This window comes from Liolophura sinensis, chromosome 4, assembly GCF_032854445.1.
Source record: "Liolophura sinensis isolate JHLJ2023 chromosome 4, CUHK_Ljap_v2, whole genome shotgun sequence".
Lineage (NCBI taxonomy): Eukaryota > Metazoa > Mollusca > Polyplacophora > Chitonida > Chitonidae > Liolophura > Liolophura sinensis.
The window spans coordinates 1,769,025-1,788,272 of NC_088298.1; the positions used below are offsets into that span (position 1 = coordinate 1,769,025).

The 19,248-nt window shown below is 41.2% G+C and overlaps 1 protein-coding gene across 3 annotated transcripts in view; it reads right to left on the minus strand.

The window, feature by feature from the left end:
- Positions 1-5,888: 5,888 nt before the first annotated feature.
- LOC135464562 (uncharacterized) overlaps positions 5,889-19,248 on the minus strand; it is a 60,314-nt gene continuing 46,954 nt past the window's right edge. For all 3 annotated transcript variants that reach the window (XM_064741986.1, XM_064741987.1, XM_064741988.1), the window contains 3 exons: positions 10,941-16,581; positions 10,228-10,272; positions 5,889-9,100 (listed from right to left, as the gene is read on the minus strand). In XM_064741986.1, coding sequence (XP_064598056.1) covers positions 9,087-9,100; positions 10,228-10,272; positions 10,941-16,527 — 5,646 coding nt within the window. In that variant the 5' untranslated portion in view covers positions 16,528-16,581 and the 3' untranslated portion in view covers positions 5,889-9,086. The remainder of the gene's footprint in view (positions 9,101-10,227; positions 10,273-10,940; positions 16,582-19,248) is intronic.

Sequence of the window (19,248 nt, forward strand, 5' to 3'; positions counted from 1 at the left end):
TAAAACTTATTAACTGCATGGGAAAACATGATAATGAAGCCGCAAAAAGTCGAAGCTCAAACACTAGGGGACATGATATGAGGCTGTACCTATCTTCTAACAAACTTTCAGTTTTAATACGTAATTTCAATAATCGTTTTTAAAATAACTATAGTTACGAGTCCAATAACTCGTACACTCAAAAAATCAGTATATTAATTCGAACAAAAAGTCTGTTTTTCTGAGTGATACTAGAATGTATATTGTTCTTGTAGAAGATTGTTCTGTTAAATATAACACACATATTCTGTTAAATATAACACACATATTCTGTTAAATATAACAGGCATATTCTATTAATTCAACGTAAACATTCTAATAGACTAACCGCATATTATGTTCAACATGACAGAATATCATGTTATATTAACAGAATACATTCTAGCATTATACAGAGAACAGACTTTCTGTTAAAAATTAACAGATTGTTTTTTTTAGTATAGGCCTCGTTCCTCTTATTTCCGACATTGGCTAAGATTGTGGTTCTTAATAATATGCACAGTCCTGTCCTATCACACGAGGTTAATCTAGAAAGTGTCAACCCTTATTGGAGTCGACTCTGTTCAAACAACCTCGCCCATTCTCCATTCGAGGCCGTGTTTACTTTGCATACTGTCTCGTTCATTTCTCCCACACAGTATTATAATGTGTGATGGCAGTTTGGGATTACACCCAGGTATTAGACAGAACACGCTAAGATACCGTCCAGCCGGCTTTACGCAGAGATATTTGCAGCGTGACAGCGTGACAGCGTAACAGGACTGCAGTCTAAGTTCAGGGATGATCCCGTGTTGGGATTAAAACGAGAATTAGAACGTCTGTTACAACTGGAAGGCATCTTGAATCAAGTAAAGAAAAAAGATTTATTTACATGGCACTTTTTGTACATTCACTACTTACTCAAGACGACCCACACGATGCGAGGGTTCAATACTGTCCTTCGGCAGAGAATTTGTCGATCCCCATTCTCACTAATCGAAGGCGCCATGGTTACAATACGAAGTCGATTACGTTCGGGGGACCGTTTGTCCAGTTGTATATTCTTTTAAGACAACTTATCTTACACCAGTACCTCTGATATCTGTTCCCAGCTAACAACAAATTTTGTACAGATCGGTTGAATAAGGCCAGGGAAACTGGGGTCACGGTGATGAGGCAGGACGTGAAGTTAAAGAAAACACAAACAATCCATCTAAACCTTTGTTTCTAAAAACAACTTAAAAACATGCTCTCTCCTTCAATATGCAAAACATGAATCCATGCAACGCCTGAAACAATTTTATTGATGAATTGTGATTAAATAGCTCCGAATCTGCGGATTCCCTCGGAGTCTGCCTACCACCATAATGCTAACCGCCGTCGTATTGGTGAAATACTCTTCAGTACGGCGTAAAACACCAATTAAACAAATAAATAAATAAATAAAATATCGCCACGTAAATACACTAGTGGCGAGGCTAAGCATATACTTCACAAGAAAAATATTATTCTTGAATACTCTTAGAAAAGAATAAAAAATAATTTATTTTTGTAGGTTATTGTGTATTTTTTTTTCCATTTTATATGTCCGACATGAATGTAGATGACAAATAATACAAACCTGTGATCTCAGCGCTATAGCATTCTGTATTAACTGCGTGAATTAAAATTTAAATATTATTCCCCGAAATTGGGAAAAAATGAATGTTGGTTGTATGTTTTTGAACATCTACACTCTGAAACATTTTGAAACTGGCACGTTTTGTTTCTTTGTTTTCTGAGGTTGAAACCATCACTGCTACAAGTATTTGGAATCAACTATTTTCTTTATAGGTTTTAGGCTATAACATGTAAATTTCCGGGATAGGATTGACAATTGACATAAGCTGAAATATAACAACTGTTTACCATATGTGTAAACTTCTTTAGTTTTCTGATAAGCCTGGAATGTAGCCCAAGCATTCGATATACCGCTGAGAGATATACAGCTCTTTCCGATGTCGTGAAAAACGGTTAGAATACATGGGGACTGAACGAGTAAGAAAGGTTGTATAGATTGAAAACATGTATTGAAATCTGAAACGTCATTTCAGGGAGAATGTTTCAAGTTTTCTCAAACAACTTGTCATTTACCATATACATTTGATACTGAATGAGGGGCTTTTGTCCCCCGGGGATTTTGTCGCCCGGGGATTTTGTCCCCCGGGGATTTTGTTCGTCCCCGATATGGCATAGTCATATGTAACACGATTTACGCTGTTGAACAGAAGCTCTTTCAAAAACAAAATCTTCAATAGTTTACGTAACAGTTGGCCCCATATGATGATGAATGAGTCTAACATGACGTCACATTAAATAATTTTGATGAAACGACATCAGTAGGGATTTAGAGAACCTTTTACAGCTAGACGTTCAGCGATGAATGACGTATGTTTTTTGCCTGCGGTAACGCGAGGAAATTTCCATGGAAACGACTGTTGCTTCTGCACAACCCTCCAAGATTTGCAAAAAAAAAAAAAAAGGACACTGGCACCCCTCAAATTGCTTATAATTTTGCAAAGCAATTCAGACTATCTGGACCATTTACATTTTTTTTTGTTTCTTTTATTTCTTGTTCACTGCGATACTCAATAATTATTCATATATGTGATGGCTCATCTCTCAGTTTTATTGGTGTAACAGTCCAAGGCTCTTACATTTACAACAAACAACACTGGCCATTGTCATATACATGTAAGCGAAATATTCGGTGGACTAAGCAACCCCGAGGAATGCTTCTTCCCTTGGCATTATTTTAATGTTCTTTTATGCTAAATATGATGACAACACCACATTTTGAGTACTTTAAGACCAGTGACGTCTAATAAATTGCAAATAACATCACTGCATATTTGGCTTAAACTATAGAACTAGGGGACGTGTAAGTTGCTATTATGTAAGCATTCACACGAACAGTAATATAGAGCTGATTGATGTAAATTGACAATAAGACGTATATGACCAGTTACCATTTTACTCTCCTGTAAGTCTTTTATTATATTATATTATATTATATAATGTATCAGGTGCACTTTGTATAAAGTGGACGCGACCTGACACCAGTGACACGATTCCAATGAAGACAGATGTGATCCTTATCACATCCGGTAAGTAACAACAGGTACAACAGGCTGATGTCTGTGCCTCTCTTGAACTTACAGACGCTCTGTTGTCTTTTCATGTGGGACAGGTAGACCTCCGTGGGTGGGCGAGGACGATGTGTCACGGCGGAAGGCGGAGTCAGCCAGTGCATCGAAAGGCGGCACCATAACCCAGGTCACGTAATGCCTTTATTGCACACGCAGGGTCACATTCATTACATAAAGCACGGCACATCCGGGTCCTAAGAAGAGCTACCCGTATTCCTTTAGTTTCACCCCGGGACTTGCATGTGTATGTGTAAAAAGTCCTATGACAGGCACGAAGACGAGATAGATACAGTAGGGTAGCTTTCCAGTTTTATGTAGACAGGTGCAGATATTGAACAGATCTGGTCTAATCCAATACGAAGTCATACGGAAAAATTTATTTATTTATTTGGTGTTTTACACCGTATACTCAAGAACACTTCACATATACGACGGCGACCTGCATTATGGTGGGACAAATATCTTGACAAATATCATAGCCAATATCTTGGTAGCCTAATAGAATGGTTACATTGAATTAATAAGTATGTCTGTTATATTGTACTAGCATTAACTTTTTGAGTGTATCTAGATGACTTCTACGCGTATATAACCGGTCCCGATAGCACAGTTGGTAGAGCGTCCGCTTCGGAAGAGGGTAGATCCAGAGACAATCCTGGGTAGGATCACACCTAAGACCTTAAAAGAGGAAGTTGTAGCTTCCTCCTTGCACGTTCAGCATGAATGGGACAGCGCAACATGAAAGAGAAAGCGCAACAACTGGTTGACCCGTGCCAGTATAATGGGTCGGGCGGGGCAACTTACTTGATTTCGTCTCAGTGAAGGGCACTAGATAAAAGAGTGATGGTATCCGTCCTGCAACGAGGCATATAACACGAGCTCCTTTGCACTCCTTTGTCGTCATATGACTGAAAAATTGTTATGTACGAAGTTAAACCCCACCAAGCAATCACTCACTCTACGCGTATACAGCTGAAATATCAATAAAATCCAAAAATGGTCTGCCCTGTTCAGGACATACACACTAGCCACAGTGAACGTTTCGAAACGAATTTTGATATTAAGATATGATCGTCTACTGTATTGATTGTTCGCCGCTTTTATAACTCAACAGCATACACACCTCCATTAAACGATCTTAACCAATCTGAATGAGAACGGAATATTCCTTGACGGCACGAGCTGTTAATATTTATGAGTAAGGTGTAAAACACCAATAAAAAAAAAATGAAGTTGATATTTATGGCACACAGAGTTGTCCCCCTTGCTGCGCATCACTGATCTGCCTCCTCCATTCGCCACTGTCTGACCACAAAGACCAGTGGTGTGGAATCGATCAATGATGGCTGCTAGCGGATGTGAATGAAAATGATACCCAAAGATTAAAAAGAAGGTTCATTTAGGTCTGTTTTAACATTAATCCGGTCATGTCACGACATCGTCTCCTTGGGTAGCATGTCGTTCGCCAAGCCAACCCACATTTTAAGTATTTTTACAATTGCTTATGCAAAAGACAACATATAGCCCTATAGCCAACATGTCTATTTAAATCAAAATTTTTCCATGGAAATTTTACATTAATTTATTCAGAACAGTATTTGTATAACCGTTTGTCGATTTTGGCCGTAGGCCTACTCTAGAATAATTCACAGTCTGTGACGCAACACATCGGTTATGTTTGTTGCTTTTCTTACGTTAGCACAAATTTTGCTACGTAATTACCTGTGAAATAACAGTGGACATTTGCTTATATATTATTATTTATTAAGCGCTTGTATAAAAAATTTCCATTTCTACGTGAAGTATGGTTAATACCGTATTGCGCCGGTATCAAGAAAGACGGTAGCCTATACACGTGCATGTTGCAGTTGCACTTTCTTGCGGATCTGCCAACGGCTTCCATCTGACACGTGCAAATGTGTGACGTCACAAAAAACATGGCCGATATCCGTGTGAACCATTGGCGTAGGCACTGGGTAACATGATAGTATGAGGTATACAGACACCAACGGGTACATCTTGGGAGCGTCATGCAACCTCTCCAGGAGCCAACTGGCTTCACTGACATCTTGTCCGTTTGCCAAGCTCCCGTATCCGCTATTTCACCCGGTCTTATCTTACTCATGGTCTGTTACCGTTTACGTAAATCTTATTCAGTTGTGTTTTGACTCACAGAGTGTCTTTTATGCCAAAAATATTTGGGAGTCCCAATGCACGTAGGCCTGACCTATAGGGACAGATGCTATAAACAGTGAGTGAATTAGTATGGCTTTCCATCACATTCACGGTGCCAAAGACACGATCATATCTTGAGATGTATGTAGCCAAGGAGAAAACAATTTTTTCCAACTACAAGCGATTATTTCTTTGATTGGGTCTACACGACACTCCAGAATATTTCACTTGAATAGCGGTGGTTGTAGTTTCACGGTTAGAGGAAACCAGTAGACTCTCGGTAGTCCCGCAAAACCTTGTAAAATCACGCGTTATCTGGCGTCAAAACAGACGGTCCAGATCATACTCCTTACAGCGCATACGCATTTGGCAATCCTCCCGACGAAGGACTGCGGCCAAAGCAGATTAGAGGTTCAGTCTGCCTTTCTCCACCTCTAAAATATTTCACTTCGACCCGTGTTGCTATCAATAAAAAAAAAAAAAAAAAAAAAAACACAAGAGTTTCAAGATTTTTGCAAATATTTATATTTGCATATGTGGTACTTACAAGTTACGCCTTGCACGTCATTTTGTATATTGTAAAGTACGGCATTCTAGTGGTATACACTGTAAAACTTCTGACAACGTGGTATCACGTATTCACACTTTAAACAATATTTCCAGTTGGACTAACAAACTGCGTGAGGTCTGCAAATCAATTGTTTACAATTCGAGCTATACTGCCTGTAAATACCAAGTGTGACCACATCACCTCACGACCATCTATGGGAATATGTATCGCTCGAAGAGCAGTAACCACCTTATAACCTGCATCGATGTTTCAGCCATGCCGTCTTGGAATCGGCACCTAATACAAGGGTTTTCTTTCGAGCTGTTCACAGATCTACGTAACTTTGGTGTAGAGAAAATGTTTGTAATAGATGAAAAAATAAAACGTACTCAAATGATGAAAATTAGGGGGGGGGGGGGGGGGAACTGCTCACGAATTATATACCCAGACAATCTGAATATTTCTAATGGGTCTTTCTGCGAAGAAAGTTACATCGTCCTAAACAACTTTAAACTACAGGATGCTTTTCCCATAATCAATCTTATTCGTGAACTGCAAAACTTTCACAAAGCCAGTACAGAAAAGGCAGGGATTAAAAATGTAATTCTTGAATTCTAGTCTTCACTTTTCATGAATATTTACAGTTTTTTTAGGGCGAGACGTGCGTTTATTCCGTACGTCCATGCGTTGATAGGTCTAGCTTCGGCAGATGCCACTTGTAAAAACATATTATTCTAATATTAGAACATAAATCACAGCCTGTTTCTATAAACAAAATCTCAGCCCGTATCATTACAAAGTATAAAATGAATTCTTCAGAAAGAAACAAAATATTATTTTGTGACAAAGTCTTAACTACAATATGCCATTATAAAATTAACTGAAACTAGCTATACGTCTTTCAGCACTTTTTAATTTGCTGCACATATTGCTCGCGTATAAACTACGTATAGTATTTAATATAAAAAGGTAAAACACAGAACAATTTAATAGGACAGTGTACTCCGTAAGTATATTGCACAAGAGATAAACCCATATGAAATACAATCAAAAGCAGATTATCTGGGGATAAAGTCATTTCTCTACCCCATTCATTCACACAAAAAGGAAAATAGGTACGAAATTCTGAAAGTTATATAACAGATCACGTTTTTTTGGTATCACAATCTCACCATTCACAACACTGGAGTACAACCTGGAGACTATTTAGTCCCAAGTGCCCGAAAAAAATCAATTGGGTCATCAAAAATGACCTCTATTTAATATAAATACCAATGAAGAAGAAAAAAAAAAACACACACACATTTTATTCAGTATGGTCGTTTCTTCCCACGGCGGAAAATTTTTCATGGATACAATGTTTCAAATGTTCTCGAAAGGAAACTTTTCAAATCTGACAACAACGAGCCGTGGAAACAATTTGCCCTTTAAAAAAATCACACAAACAATGTATCCCTGAGTGCATTCAATGCCAAATCCAACGAAACGGATTGAACACATTTTGGGTACGATGCCAAGAATTATTGACACCAGGCCTGAAAGAGGCCCATTACATACGACAAGAGGGCTATCGCCATGCTAATATCGAGGATAATAGTAAACAACATTTGTCACGTCATCGTCTTTTCTACAGCACCCACAATCGTCTTTTCAATGTCGCTATTTAAATCCAAAATAAACAACTAAATAACTGATGGTCACAGTTTTATCGTAAATTCAGTTTATTGGTACTTTTCAACACAGAATGTCAACATTTTCTTCGTTTTTAAATAGCTTTAAATTCTTGTTTTGGGATAGAGAAAGTCTATCCCAAATTTCTTGTGATCATTAATACTACATTCTTGTTTCATAGTAATTACTATATTAATTTATGTATATTATTATTATACGGTGAATAAACAAAATACAAATTTTCTCTGCACAATTTCCATACAAGGGCGTATATTCTTGAGAGAAGCTTTTCAGGGCTTACACTAGCAGTAGGATGTGGGAATTTTTCCTTCAGCCTGAATTGGTAGAGAGCCGGAATGGATGAATCCCTACCACCCCTTCTCGTGACAAGGTTACTTTTCATTCAATCTTTCATGACATCACAGAAAAAGTGAACATTTGTAACCATTGTGTTAGGAAATCCGGTTGACCTATCTGCAATAATGCTGCTTATGATTGTGTGTTTTTGGTTGATAGTTCGGCCTATTCGACTCAGGAGATCGGAGCTCAATCCCAGTGTGCCCCACCTATCATTACATTTGAGTCCCAATCAGGTCCATGACGTCTTAATGACGACTTCGCTAATTGCACCAATCAGAGCCAAGGATACGTACAAGGTAATGCAAAAAGAAAAAGAAAAAAAATTAATGCCCGTCTGTTTAAAGATATTTCTTCCAGACAGCGCAACATTTTACAAAAATTTGTACATCTTAAAAGAAGAGCCTCCGATGTTTCATAGATTCATCATTCTTTTAGTTTCATTGAACTTGATACATACGACTCTTAGGAAGTTCCACAAGCACATTTCCAACCAAATACATATGAAATAAAATTCCCGCTCTCTTCAACAAGATACCTGGGCCAAATTCCATAAAGCGAATTCTCAGCAAAGGTTTAGACCGCATGTATAAATTCTAAACTGTTTTGGTTGAATCATAACTCTATACTATAGGAGTCAACAAGAGTGAGTACAATTTCGATCCCGGATGGTTCCACCAAGGAGCAGTTTTTCGATTCCATCCCATCTTAGCACACCGCTTCAGACCACCGTACATTTGGATATTTTCAAAGTACGTGTACAAAATCAAAAGTCTCCGATAGTCCATACGAGCTTATCGACGTAAACAAAGTACACCTTTATATCACTATTATTGCACACTGTGGAATACACCCACACCCGTGGACGACACAGCTTTACCGCTACTGAAATAGCACCGCGCGGAAAATCAACGGATTCAAAATCTTCAGCTGGTACTACATAGAAGGCACAGCCCTGAATCTTTCCGTATGTCCCTTGTTACGAGGTCTGAAGCAACCACACTTGGTGGATATTGGTAGATATATATTCCGTCTCTCTCTGAATTTTGGACCAAATCAACGTCAGTCATTTTTAGAACTATAGCACCAGCGTACAGAATCTCAAAGCAGAAAGCCTTCCAAGCCAATCAACAAAAGATTTCTGAAACAAAACAAGACTGTGTACATAACTGAAACTAATGACTTCTTTTCAGAAGGAAAAATTTTAACCAGTGATCTATTATGACTCTTGACTTTTTCATGACATTACAACCACAGCAGATGTCGCGTACTGAGTCCAAACCAGAACAAAATTACCAGTTAAATATCTAAATTTTCCCAAGAAGGAGTTGATCGTACATATACGATGAACAATTTGAGGTAGAATTGGTAGTTCCGTGAGTATTTTATACGAAATGTCTGACAAATGCTATATCAATACGATAAACATTGTAATAACAACTTAATCAAGAATCAAAACATCAACAACTGACTGTCAAACAAAACCATGAACGTTATGCCAAGGACACCATGCCATTCGAACTGTACAAGAATCCATCAACACAAAAATGTTCCTTGCACATTTATCTTCAATAAAACCACAATCTTCGACCAAAAAAGAATAACGCATGCCAAATTTGGTGGACGACAGCTGTACCGTTAAGAAAAACAAACAACGTTAGAAACGTGCGAGAATTCCTTAGCTAAACTATTCTGGCACAAGTAGACGATTACATGCCAAAGTTTGGAGATCCGAGACTAAATCCTATCACAATAACCATTAACAAAACCGGTCAAAGATTACGAGTCTCTCCCGCAGCTATGGCAGAATATTTCTCAAATGGTAAGTAGATAATGAAGATGATCCACTCCGTTATACGAGACCGCTGGGTGGGTGTGGAGAGGAAAGTAGCATCATGCAGAGGGGGACAGGTGTCACATCCAAGTTAATGGACTCACAACCAAAACAATGTAAACAATTATACATCAACACATGCTTCAACGTGTCAAGAAAACAAAACAGATGAAAGCTTCATGGTATTCCTCCCTAGAAAAAGGGGTAATGAAGGCACTGTTCTTACATAAAACATCACAGACGTTGACACCTTAAAAGCAATCTAGCCTAGGTATTATCTACATAAACAGATTACAACACGAAGTCTGCCATTCGGTTTAGAGGATCATGCGTAGATCACGATGGCAAATTTCACATCGCACACTTATGCTCTTAGGAACAAACCACAAGACCGATCGGTACTGGCATACAAAATGGTTCTCATACGAACCCACCTTTTTCGGTATCCTCCTTCAAATTCCAATTTAGAAGTAAGCTTTCTAAACAAGTAAATACAGAATAAACAATTAGCAGACGGCCTTTATACAAGATCACACTCATTTTCATTGTAAAGTTGTACATGAAATCCATTCATGCAGGGAAAACGTACGTTGTTGCCTTTCTCTATGACAAAAATGTTAAATATAATTAAGGACGTACAGCAAAGAGTAAAAACAGAACAGCAACGACAGTGTGATATCTGGCACATGGCCACACGTAATCGGTGAACTACGGTCTTAAAGACCTCTTCTGTACTGCTACATTCTTCTTGAAACCATGACATGGCATCTATTACTTTAGAAGTAGGGCATTGCTATTATCAACTCAGACAATCTTCACTAGCAAGAACCTGTCAGTCGCAAAAAATGTTGTATTAAGGGTGACGTTTGTTATCTGGTTTGGGTGGGAAAACTCCATTTATGGGTATCAAACGTTCTTCGTCTTCCATAATGTGTCCTAAGCGTGTCTTGGTCCGGAAAACAAAGTTAATACTTAAAAGTATAGAGGATATAAAATTTCGTCAGACATTATTGGGACACAGATACCAGATATTCGTTTCAGGTACTGACTAGTTTGGCTGGTGACTTTGCTGAGAGCATAAACCTGAAAGGTGTCACTGATCTTAACGACAATGCAAAGCAAAACACCCGTCAGCGCCACCGTTTACCTTTGGTGATGACTTTCCCTCTGACTCTGTTGTCCCTCAGGTTAGGCTCAGAAGAAAACGTCTTGTTGTTACATCCCTCAATCGGTACACCACCCGCCGATATTGACTTCCGGAGAGTGCCCAGGATGGACTTAAGCCTAACCGGATCCGTTTCGAACCGCGCGCACAACTCAGGGACACTCTTACTTCGTTCTTCTCTATCCTCTTTGCTGACGTTGGAGTCCTTGTTTCTCATCTTGACCCCTCCGCTTCCTTTCGGGAGGTCTGACGGAATCTGTCGCTTCACCACTCCTCCCTGAGGCAACGACATTGTCTGGTTAAGGCTACTCCTGCTGCCGCTAGCGCTTTCTTCACCGCTTGTAGAGGTCGTTGATATCGTGGCTAAAGGGACTTTTTTCGTCCTGCGGTGGATCAGAAGTCGGGCTGGGGCCGGGCTTCCTTCACAGCTGGAAGCCAGCGGAGTCTGGTCGGAGGATGATACTTTCTCAACTGCTTTCGCTTTTAAAATACATCGATTTTGTGCATTCACGCTCCCGTTAACAAGTATGTTATGCTTCCCACTACTGACTTCGTTCTTCCCATTTTGACTGATACGTACCCTGTTTTTCGCCTCACTTCGTTGTTTCACAGTCCGTGGCGTCTGTGATTTGGTATGAGCTAACTTACTGTTGGAAGACGACTCAATCCCTGCCGACGATTTTGTGTTTTTGTTCCGTAAAGACGATCTCTCTGGAGCATCGTCCTCTTTATTTGTGTCCGTTTCCGTCGAAATTATCTCCCCTTTTGAATCATACGTGTCGCTATACAAAATCTTCTCCGTCAAATTTGGCGCGCTTCGAGAATGTTTTAACGGACGTTTGTGCTGTCGTTCGTCTTCACTTGAACTAAATCTTTCCACCATTTTGGCAACACCTCGGCCGAGAGAACGCCTCCTTTTCTGGTCCTGTTTTGAGTACTTCCGACTGGCATGTGATTTGTCCTTCGTGCGACCTCGGCGACTTACTCCCCTGCAACTCCCTTCATCATCGTCCCCAGATGTTTCAGCGTCATTTTGGTTGCAAGTTTGGGTCTCCGCGTTACACAGCTGATGAAAGTCAGACTCGGAACCCTCGTCCGATTTTTTCCCTTGCTCGCTCCGGTGGAGACTGGACGATCGTGGAGGTGGCTTTGGATGTTCAACGACAACGTCTTTACGCAAATTTCGGTACGCCATGTCATCGTGCATTACGTCAGGCTCTTTCTCGGGCCGAATGCGCATTCTGGACTTGGCCTCAGATCGGGATCTCTGTGTCAGATAGTCGGCTGATGCCAGTGAGGGAGAAATATTCGGTGATTCCGTGTCCATTCTGGTTGCAGATTTCGTGCGAATTTTTCTGTACGAGCCATCCTCCGTTAAATCCACTTCTTTTCTACGAGACCTTGTCCGACGACCACTTTCCTCTGATGACAGAGCTGACAAACTCTCCGTTGGGGTATGCATTTCCACGCCTACACACCTTGTATTGGCTGACTGAAACTTCCTTTGTGCCATGTCGTCTCTGATACTTGCGTGGCCACCGTAGCTATTAGAAGCCCTCGGAGTATCGTCGCCTTCATGCGCTCGATTGTCGCTTGGCCAAGAGTCACAGCCTGAACTTTCTAGGGCCTGTGTCAATCTCTCCAGCCCGTCTGTAGAGTAGAAAGCCTCTCTTTTCGCCATCCTACTTCCAGAGCCTGGTGACTGCCATTTGATATTATAATCTGAAAGATTAGTGTCTGTGTGCACCTCACTGCCGCTTTGGGGGTAGCTCCCCAGCGACGACACGTCCGTCATCGATGTTATACTCCACTGTGACCCTTGAGCGGGAAGAGGATAATCCCGTCTTGGGTCCTCATGCAATAAACTTTCATTGTTAAGATCGAGGGTTTCGTATATTTTCTCCAGCTCGGACAGAGCGTCGTTCAACTTGGTCTTCCTGCTTTTGGCAGATGCGGAATTGCCAACATAACCGGATTTCGCCGATGCCAGATTGGATGAACACCTCCTTAATGTCATCAGGACGGTATCTAAATCCTCCTCTTTCGTTGTGACGAGTTTGGTTTTGATCATGTCGATTTTGGTTTCTACATCTTTGGCCAAATGACGGAGCTCTCGGATAGCATGGTTGACGTGGGTGAGACTCTGTTGACTGCCGGAATCTGAGTCCAGGGTCTTGCAGGATCCAGTGTCAGTGTGCTGATCCTCATCCATTCGCGGGTACTCCACCAGTCCAGTCCCTAGAAGTTTCTGTTTAAGTAAGTTATGGTCCAACTGGTACTCCCTGCCGTGGGCTAAATTCATAAACTTGGGCTGCTTCTCGCTGGGACGCTTACTGCTTTGCAGCACGTACGGTCCTTGGTTGGGAGGAAACGCCATGCTGCTTGGTCGACCGGCTGTTGGGTCGTTGGCTGTGTAGCTGTGTTGGCTCGTAGACATGGAGATAACATCAGGGGTCAGGGGAGGTTTGTCCGGGGATCCTGTAGACCATTGACTGCTACCGGACATGCCCGGACTCTTTGTCTTGGGGCTGAACGGTTTCTTTTCAAGTGAGGTTGTGATTTCTTCCAACACCTCATCCAGAGCCTCCGGTCGCTGGTATTTGTCTGCTACTGGTATATGCTGATATTGTATCGACTTTGTCGTCACGTTTTTCTTCGACACCTGAGGTTGGAAGACTTTAACACTTGCAACCAAAGGAACGTTATCAAAGGGGCTGTTGAGTCGTGCACGAAGGGTCTTACTTGGAGATGTCACATCAACTGTCAAGGGGACAAATGGATCGGATGTGGGTTTTTGTAACATGCGAGGCTCATACGCTGATCGTCTCGTTGGACTTTTGTGTGGCTGTGAGGCTGTCAGTGTGTCAGAACGACTTTGTGAAGCAGATGTAGCAGCGCTGGCAATAGCTCTGGCATACACAGTCATCCGCTCGATTTCTTTCCATATCTGTTCATCTGAGTCCTGCCTTTTGTGGCTAGGCCTTGAACTTTTCACGGGCGTTGCCTTTACAGGGGATATGCTGGTTTCGAGCCCTTTAGTGAATGGGACATATAATGGATTTGTTATTTCACTGTCCGATGACGGACCAAAGAATGGGTTTAGCCTCAGCCCTGTCCCTTCAGGCTTCAACGGTTCGTAGACTATTTTACGTGTCATCGTGGGACTCGATCCATAAGATGCCGCACCCCATTTTTTGGCAGGCGTTTTGGCCACTGAAACGCTTTGTACATCCTGCTGAGTATTAATGTCCTGATCTGGGGATAAAGGGGCATCCCTCCTGAAATACCAATCACTTGCCCATGCCTCATCCCCAAACAACGTGTCTTGGCGTTCGTGTCTTACGGAGCCGGAGCTGCGCGGACCCACACGTCCCTTTGGGGGTGATCCTTTAGGACTACTACCCGGGTAGGTCCACATTTGGTTCTGACTTAACATCAGATCCCCACCTGAATTTGTCACAACTCCACTACCTTGTACGCTTGAGACAGCTGTTGATGGATAACCAAACATATTCTTTGCTTCTGATTTTTCATCAATCACAGACAGCCTTGCTCCGGGGAGTCGTGATCTTGGGCTCAGCGGTTTTATTCCTGTGCCATCATCCCCTTCTATCAAATTCACTTTATCAGGTGTCTGGTCCTTACGGACCGGCATATTTTTCTCATGCATAAGGAATTCCCACTTTTTCACCCTTTCAGACACTTCAATATTGTAATCCACATCCGAAAACATCCCGTCCGCATTTGACCCAACCGGTTGGCCTTGTGGAGCGGGGTCAGTCTGTGACAGTGGGGCTGGTACCTCAGTAACAAACATCACAGGAGTTGTATGCACGAACGTTCGTTCAGGCTTTTTAGGCCCAATGACTTTTGCTCTGGTATTCACACTTTGCTCATTTTTTATCACATTGGCATTTGGTTCAGATCGCCTTGGAATCCACAGATCTTCCATAGTGTCTGTGCCCGGACTCTTCGGATTTCTCTGAGCGCTGACGGAGTTTTGTTGAAAGCTCGCTATATTGTCATAATTGAAACTGCTACCATGTTGGACAGATGCCTGGTTTTGAATTTTCGGTGACAAGCTGTGTAAAATGTTTGTTGGCCAAAGGGGTTTCGTGCCCTCCTGTTTGACGTCTGACCGATTGGTGCTTGTTTGCACGGGTTCTAGCACCGGTGCTTTTTTAAGTTTTGGATCAGACGTTCTTCTGCTGATCAACAGATTTGACACACCTGGTTGTCCAGAAGGTTTACCAGTCTGTTGCATGGTTTTTATCGTTTGTTTGATATTTGACACAGCCGCACTTCTGTTATCACGATTCCCCGTAGTCCCCAAATAGTCTTTGTTCGACTCTAACAGCTCATCAAGAGAATCTGCTTCATTGTGACTATGACCTTTAGATGGATGGACAGGCTGAGCAGATATGAATGTCTTTTTGGATTGAACAGGTGGAGGTGCCGATTGTATAACTGTTGGAGGGACACTGGTTGGCTTCAAGCTCCCAGAGGGCAAATGAAAATGCTTTGAACTTTGCCAGGTAGGCTGCTTAACACTTGTGCCACTTGCTGAATCAGCAGAAAAGCGGCGTGTCTCTGGAACAGCCTGACCTGAAGGCTTCCATACTGGTCCACTTGAAATCACATTTGTTGTTGTTGCTGTGGTCACTTTACTGGAATTTGGCACATTTGCATTTGAGGTTTGCATCTGCTGTTCAAACTGTGCCTTCAACAGAGACACTGGTCTTTTGGTAACGAGTTCCTCTGCACTATCAATCACGTTTTGGGACGCAGATGAACGGTTCACAACAACTGGACAGCTTGATGCTGTAGGGTCATAGCTATGACCATAGGCTGTCTGAGATTGGTTGTACTGCTGCCCTAGGCTTTGATCGACCTTACCATTTGTCAAAACCTTTTGTCCTTTCTCTCGTGAACATACTGAATGTCTCGACTGAGTAGACCCTGAATCGTACAGAGCTTCTTCATCAGAAGTGACAGCCATGTCTAGCCTCTGACGCCTCCTTTCTTCTAGCCTCTGAAATTTGCTTTTGGAGCTGTTGCTAGAATTTGCGTTCTGAGCAGCTCTCTGCCTGGTGTAAACTGCCGAATCACTGGAAGGCTGCGTAGCTAGTGAACTGCCTGGCACAGTCAGGTTCCTTGAAGCACTTCCGAAGGAGCCTCTGTGTTGCTGATTCCCTGAGGAATTACCACCGCCGTTGGCCTTGGAAGCTGTGTCGCCCCGTGAGCGCCGTGGTCGTCGGGCCCATTTGCGTAAGTCCTCTTCAGGAGAATCAGACTCCGATCCCAAAAATTCCTCTGTGCCTGAGGGCAGACTACGACGATTCATTTTCAAGTCCACTTTGGGATCGCAAGACTTGTGGCGGGGTCGGAAAACCCTCTGGCTGTAATCTGCGGGACCTGTGTCACCCTGCCGGGTCTGCAGAGGTTCGACCTGGTATTGGCCTTCGTAGACCTGTGTCCTGCAACGCTCCCGACGCCCCCTGCGTTCTGGACGCTGCCTCTTGCCACTGGACTGGGAGCCACTGCTGGACTGGATGACTGCGGTGGCCATTGTTTCAGAGCCGTGAGGCTGCCCTTTGGTCTTTACAGAGCCCCCATCAGAGCACTACAACAGACACACAATTGAAACACCATTACTCATAAAATCTAAGCAAAGTATCCATCTATGCGTCAAAAAAAAAAAAACCCTATTCACATACCAGCTGTCCATAAAATTGGACATTCCCAGACAATAATCGCAAGGCAAATTCCCAAAATGACTTTTAAACACAAACCACAAGAGAACTAAGAAGGTATTTAAAGTATGAAATTAGGACTGAATCATGCAGAGAATACAATGAATACAAGGCTCCTAAACAGGCATATGATTTTTATTATGTTAAGATGGAATAAATTAATGCTGTAATTCTTCAACCTTTTCGCATGTTTCCACATGCTTAATCAACCATATTCTGAAGACATTTTTCTGTGATGACTGATAAAGTTAAACTTTTTATGCAGCTCTGTAATGTTTTATAATAAATATTTTAAAGCCATAAATGTAAGAAAGCCAGTTGTGGGAAAACTGCAATTTTAATGTATGGGACAATCTGGAATGTCTGTTTCGACGCAGAGATTCAGATATACAAGGACATAAAGTCCATGTACTGCACAGGAGTGAAAATGTTTTCTCAATGAGTCAAATATGACACGACATGGGAACACGCCACTTTCATGATATGATGTTTAAGTCTGGACTCTACCATTAATCACTGTTGGGAATTTCTTTCGCTACAGATGCCTTTCAAGACATCAGACATTACGAAAATAAAGAAATTTACAGACTTGATTGTGGTTCTACATTTGCTATTTTTCCATATAACACAAACATACTTCCGTCAAGAGAACAAAACACATCATCATATTATTACAGGTAAAGTCTTTCTTTTGGTTACACCCAAACGAAACTTTTCCTCTGCTGGTTACACCCAAACGTAACTTTTCCTCTGCTGGTTACACCCAATGTAACTTTTCCTCTTCCCATGGACCTGCAAGATTTGAAAATCTACCTCTGTTTCAACAGAAACTAAACTGAATGAGCTGGATATGTGTATCGGTGTCATACATGTAGCATTTCCCACAGCCCTCAATCACCAACTGGAGAAAAACTGTCATAAAACGGGAACTAAAATAACCTAACCAGACATCTATAGGAATGTGTTTTATGTGTAGGTAGAAAAAAGCCTGGCAATTCGCCTGTGATAAGAGTCAGTAAGTCTCTATACGAATATCCAGTACTGCTTCCAACTTTCATATACAAGACAGAATTCCAGTCATACCTGGCAGCTACAGCACTAAAGTGATGAAAGTCCTCGACAAATATCTCAGTAACTAGACAATAGCCTGCCAGTGTTGAGCTAGTGGTTTGATTAGTGAACACAGAAAGATTTATTTATTTATTCATTTGATTGGTATTTTATGCTGTATTCAAGAATATTTCACTTATACGACGGCGGCCAGCATTATGGTGAGAGCAACCGGGCAGAGCCCGGCGGAAAACCCACGATCCCGCAGGTTGCGTACAAACCTTGCCATGTACTACCCGAGAGAAAGTTAGGATTACCGAATTCCAGCAACAATATTTATGTATTTTGTTTATGATTTGTCCTAACATGTATTAGCACAAATATGTGTACATTTAGGGTTTTGAGTCTTCATCTTGTTGGGAAAAAGAGGTTTCAATGGTAAGGCTTCAACTCGCAGTTAATGAGCTAGACCAGTGACACAAATGTATTGAACTGTTACTGCTGTCAAAACAACTATACTGAAACCGTGGGTTCCATAGATCAATTTAAGGTAATACACCAATAGTGGAACTCTGTAGAAAGAAAGGCTCATGTTGACTCCTGATGATGGCAAAATAAAGTGCTGAAATGTTGATTCAAAATGGCTCTCGTGTTTTGGGGGTTTACCCTAATTCTTCTAAAATTTGGGACAGATATTAGCAGTATTGAAAGTAGAGTATTACATTTCTTTACCAGCCTTTTTGAAAATTAAAGATATGAGTATGTTGTTCATTAGATGGTCTAGCCATTGAGAAAAAATGAAACTCAATATTCCTGCTAGAATTACATAGATACATACTGGCAAAAATGAGCAGACCAAGCATCACAAATTTGAGAAGAAACTGGGTACACTGCTGAAGTACAGCTATTTTGTATGGTTAATGACATTCACCCTGAGGCATAACAGGAGGAAACTATTCACAAGCCAGAGTTCTAATATGGCAAATATGCCCCATTTATTGGCTTATATACTGAACATTTAAAATCAGCATTTGACTCCACAAAGAATCCTTTCACTCCACAATGTTAGCAGATAAAAGCTCATAACAAGACACCAGAAACATCAGCAGATGTAGACTGCTAGTGGGATATTCATGTTATTCATGAGATATACATGTTATTCATGAGATATACATGTTATTCATAACATGAGATATTCATGTTATTCATGAGATATTCATGTTATTCATGAGATATACATAAAATCTGATTAAAACACAAACTGACATCCACTGGTTCCGATAGGGTCATCCAGTTTTTATGATATAAATTAACCCCTGATTAGTTTGTATAAATTGTCTCACCAAAACACTTATACACATATATGCTGACCAAAAATTAAAACTCTTGTTAAACAAACTATGCCTGTTATTTGTTGAATCTACATGTAAGTAGCAAAACAGACATCTGATATCTGCATATGCCATTTGTCAACTAAAATGGACATT